At 34.5% G+C, this 4,869-nt stretch overlaps 1 protein-coding gene across 1 annotated transcript in view; it reads right to left on the reverse strand.

The window, feature by feature from the left end:
- The window catches only part of RTTN (rotatin), a 243,188-nt gene that overhangs the window by 27,701 nt on the left and 210,618 nt on the right, over window positions 1-4,869 (reverse strand). The window contains 1 exon segment of the mRNA XM_012657577.1: window positions 2,596-2,813. Coding sequence (XP_012513031.1) covers window positions 2,596-2,813 — 218 coding nt within the window.

The raw sequence follows: 4,869 nt of genomic DNA on the forward strand, positions 1-4,869 counted from the left end.
TAATAATTTCTTAGAGAATATTTGAATTCTGAAACCACCTCAAAATGGAATTATGAAAAAATTAATCTACACGATTTAATATATAAGTATGCATAATTTCAATATATATCCCCTATGGGATAGCGCTGTAAAGCAGCCATTTAAAAGATACTCTGCTAAGACATTTTAACTGATGTTCCACCATAATAATTTATTAAAAGGATGAAGATTTTAGAGGTGGCTGAAACATAGCAATAATGTAATACAATCCTATTATTTTACACTTGAAGAAGTGAAGCAAAAGAGGTTAAGTGATGTGCCTAAGGTCTTACATGTAACATTTTTTGAATATGGCTTTACAGAGAATTTAAATATACCTTTGAAGGACATCAATTTTAGAATACTATTTCTTCTGATAATTTAAAAACTGTAATTTACTTTGCTACATATAGCACTCGGCACAACCCACAGCCTATGTGGACACATAGTAAGATACATATATCATTTATGATAATGTGCTGCTGTTTAATGTATTGTAATAATAGTTTAATTCACATAGCATCCTTCTATAGGGCAAATACAACAGTGTTTGTAGGTTAATGGGCCCATTAATAACTGTCCCACCTTACATCGGGCACGTATTTTCCCGTAAGCGTGCCACAGATACAATTCCTCTCTTCACTTTCTTTGTTTTAAACTTGCCTTTGTCCTTCTAACAAATGCCATGTATCTATATACTACTGTTTACATGAACAAGAAGAGTATTATTAGGAAACATGGTTTAAATAATTAGCTAATATGTCCATATACACACAGAATACTTTATATTCTTTGTACTTTAGAAGAAATGGAGAGGAAAATTAGCTAGCATCAGGAAAATCACTAAAATATTCTGTGGCTGTAAGATACCTCATTTTTTTTGGCCAAGAAGGTAATACCAAAAGTTTATAAGCAATAACTTTTATAATGAATATTACAAAGTATTAGGGAAAAATAAGGGCAAGGTAAATTTCGCAAATTTCCCTGGCATAGAGTTTTTCCCTCATGCACTATTATAAACTGGTTCATCACCCTGCATAGATCCATATTTATCATGAATTTCATCATGGATCCTTGAAACCAGCACAACTAAGAGGAGAAAATAGTTGGGAAATAAAAGAGCATTGGCTTGGCCTGGCTGGAAGTCTTTAAACTTCACGAGGTCCAGCAGGACTGGCTGCAGGAACCACAGTCATCCATGAAGAGCTGGGCTCCCAGACAGATCTGCCATTCTGGCCTAGGAAAGGGAGGGAGGGGCCGAGCACACTGTCCCCACAGCACTCTGTGCTCATGGCAGTCTTCCGAGGGGGAAGTCATTTAATTCCCTGAAGAGGAAAGCAGGTCGACAAGAGCAAAAGCCTTCCCCAGGAGAAATATGCTCCACGAAAGCCAAGTTAGGAAATTAATAAATAAATTAGAACAGGAGAGAGAGGGGAAGGCATTTTGAAAAGACATAAATTTAAGTTTTTCTGTTTATTGTTCTTTAAAGTGCAAAATCAGAGTCAGTTAATCACTGGGAAATAAAACCTGTAGCTCTGATGGGGAATGAGGTAACTGAGACAACGTCCACTTTTTGTTTTCGACTAAGCAAACTTGAGTGAAATGAGAGTGAGGTAGTAGCTACGGGGAAGCTGCAGTCTCAAAAGAGTAAATGGCTTCTAGAGAAACGCTCTGAGGACCCTTTTCCCCCTAGAGTTCCAGGCTTCTGAAGTTGCTTCTGGAGACGGATGAGAAAATGAAGCCTTATCAGGCTTCCCATCTATGCTGGAAAGAAAACCAGATTCTGTAGGGCAAGGGAGATAAAGTCCTCTGAGGAGTCTCCTGATACCCCCCACAGGACAGCTTCTAGCCGAGCCAGGAAGCATCCTCTCCTCTCCTACCAGACTTTTCTGCACCTCAACGTATTCAAGTCTGGTTCCCAAAATGCACAGTGGTTGTACCACAAATATCTGCATGACCACGACTTTCACAGACAAAAAAAGAGGTGAAAATTTCCAAATTCTAAGCAGCAAAGGGACTGTAACAAATTGGCAGACAGGAACAACCTTGTATCTTTGTACAATAAAATATAGCTGGCTTATTGGGAAGCTGAAGCAAATCCTTCGGTGCACAATTCTACTACTTTTCTACCTTTTTTATGATTTTTATCTTCTCACTGAAAGACAAATGTGGTTAATTTATATAAATCAAATGCCACTTAAAAAATATTTTCAAAGACATAGACATATTTTTAAATGGCAATAAATTTTGAGTTATAACTGCATTCCTGAAATATATAGCCATTTTGGTCATGACATGAAACACTGTTTTGGGAAACTGACTTAGATTAGTAACATTTCCTTTCAAATTTTTACATCATATTCATTAAAGAAACTGTTCAGCATCAGAGGGCTGAGACTGGACAGGAGATGGTAGGTAATTTAACTGTTATACTTCTGTATTATTTAAACAGTCATAATGAGCATTAATTTTTTATAACTCAAATGACCGAAAAAGGTTTTAACAATACCAAGACTGAAAGTCAATTCATGTAAACACTAAATAAACAAAGTTTTAAAAAACCAAGAACTCACATACCTGAAGAATTTCTTCATTAAGTCGTTCTAGAGATTTCTGATTTTCCTGAGCTTTATCAAGAAGTGACGCCATTGTTGGACTGTGGCATAAACTGGTTTTGTCTTTATCCTGAAGACGCCTTTTTGCTTCTTCAGTCAAGAGAATCGAAAGGAACTGCAGGCTGGCAGTAAAGAGGGTAGGGCATGTGACAGACAAGCCCACACATTTGCAGAACATATCTAAAAGAGAGAACAATTTCATATGTAAATGTTTGAAAATTTCTTCAAAAGTACACAAAGACGAAGTGAATCAGACAGATTTATTGTTTACACTTTACTTATTTCTAATGAAGTAAAGCTATCAATAGTTCAAGTATAATAAGAATAACTCTAGTGTTTAAAAGTAATTTCAATAGTAAGCATTAGTATACTGAGTCAAGGAATCTATTCAGTTTTCATTACGGGGTTTTTTTATACGAAAGAAGAAGAGAGAGAGCGCGTGCACGCGCGCGTGTGTGTGTTTACTAATGTACATATACACAATATAAGAGGATTGTATTTAGATGAGTTTGGGGTCTACTGGGATACACATAGTCTCTAGAATTTTTAACATTTTAATTTTGATTTCAGTACTTACCTAAAAAAAAAGGTAAAGTAACTACTCTGGATCATCTAGATTACCATCTTATAAGTGTGATTGTGTTTCTGTTTTCAAACAAGTTGGTGCCAAATAGTACTTGAAAGCAAGACTTAGTATGCAGTGTTGGCAAAATATATGAATAAAGATTTCACAGTAGTTCGAATAAAACATGAGTAATTATGAACTAATTTGCAAACAAAACACAGAATGGAAAGAACAACTAAGTCAAACTCAAAAGAATTGACAATGAATCAGTCATTATTAAATTCCTGTTGTGAGCACTGATTTAGTTTAAACAAAATAACATTTGTTCTTTTATATTAATATTACAAACTTAAAAAGTATTGGATTTATAATTTTGCTATGTTTGATTTTTATATTATTTTAGATTTATGCTTGTGTGAGAACTATAACCATAAGACTTTTTACTTAGATTTAGGCTTATATAAATTAAGTTACATAAGAAAAATAAAGTAGTTAGCAGTAGGGTTTCTTGAGAATTGTGTTCATTTAAATCATGTTCAAACATTAGTCAAGTTTGAGAAAAGATTGTTGTTGATAACATAAGTTTTAGAGTGACCATAAGACATATAGCACATGGAATGGAAATTGATTTAAAAAAAAAATAACACCATGGCAAGAAATAACAATGACAATTTTTAATGGTTATATTTTCATAAACGTTATTACTATCAAAACTGTTTATGCAGTAAGTTACTTTTAATGAGCAGTATTATTATATGAAACAGTATATATTTTATAGAAAGGTTTTAAATTTAATATGCATTTATTTTATCACTAGGGAAACAGTGTCAGGTTCTCAGGCTTAAGTCAGGAGTCAGCAAACTGTTTCTATAAAGGGCTAAATAGTAAATATTTTATATGCTTGGCAGGTCATTGCTTTGTCACAACTATTCACCTCAACTGTTATAGCATGAAGTAGCCATACAGGCAATAAATACATAAATGAACGAGTGTGGCTGTGTTCCAATAAAACATTATTCACCAAAATAAGCAACATTATTGTATAGTGGGGAGGGAGAGGGGAGAAGCAGGAAGAGGAGTAAGAGGAGAAGGAGAAGGAAGAGGAGAAAGAGGAAGAGGAGGAAGAGGAAAACAAAATAAATAAATGGGACTTAAACTAAAAAGTTCTGCACAGCAAAGGAAATAATCAACAGAGTAAACAATCTACAGAATGGGAGAAAATATTCACAAACTATACATCTGACAAAGGACTAACAACCAGAATCTACAAAGAACTCAAAACAAATCAGCAAGAACGAAAACAAATAACCTCATCAAAAAGTTAGCAAAAGACATGAACAGATTTTTCCCAAAAGAAGATAGACAAATGGCCAACAAACATATGAAAAAATGCTTGTTCAGCATCACTAATCATCACCTTACCCCTATCAGAATGGCCATTATTAAAAAGTCAAAACACAACAGATGTTGTTGTTGATACAATGAAAAGGGACCACTCAAACCCTGGTGGTAGGAATATAAATTAGTACAACCTCTATGGAAAACAGTATGGAAATTCCTCAAAGAAATAAAAGTAGGCCCACCATTGGCCCAGCAATCCTACTACTGGGTATCTACCCAAAGGGAAAATAAGTCATTTCATCAAAAAGACACCTGCACTCAAATGTTTAT

This window comes from Propithecus coquereli, unplaced genomic scaffold (assembly GCF_000956105.1).
Source record: "Propithecus coquereli isolate 6110/MARCELLA unplaced genomic scaffold, Pcoq_1.0 Scaffold55, whole genome shotgun sequence".
NCBI lineage: Eukaryota > Metazoa > Chordata > Mammalia > Primates > Indriidae > Propithecus > Propithecus coquereli.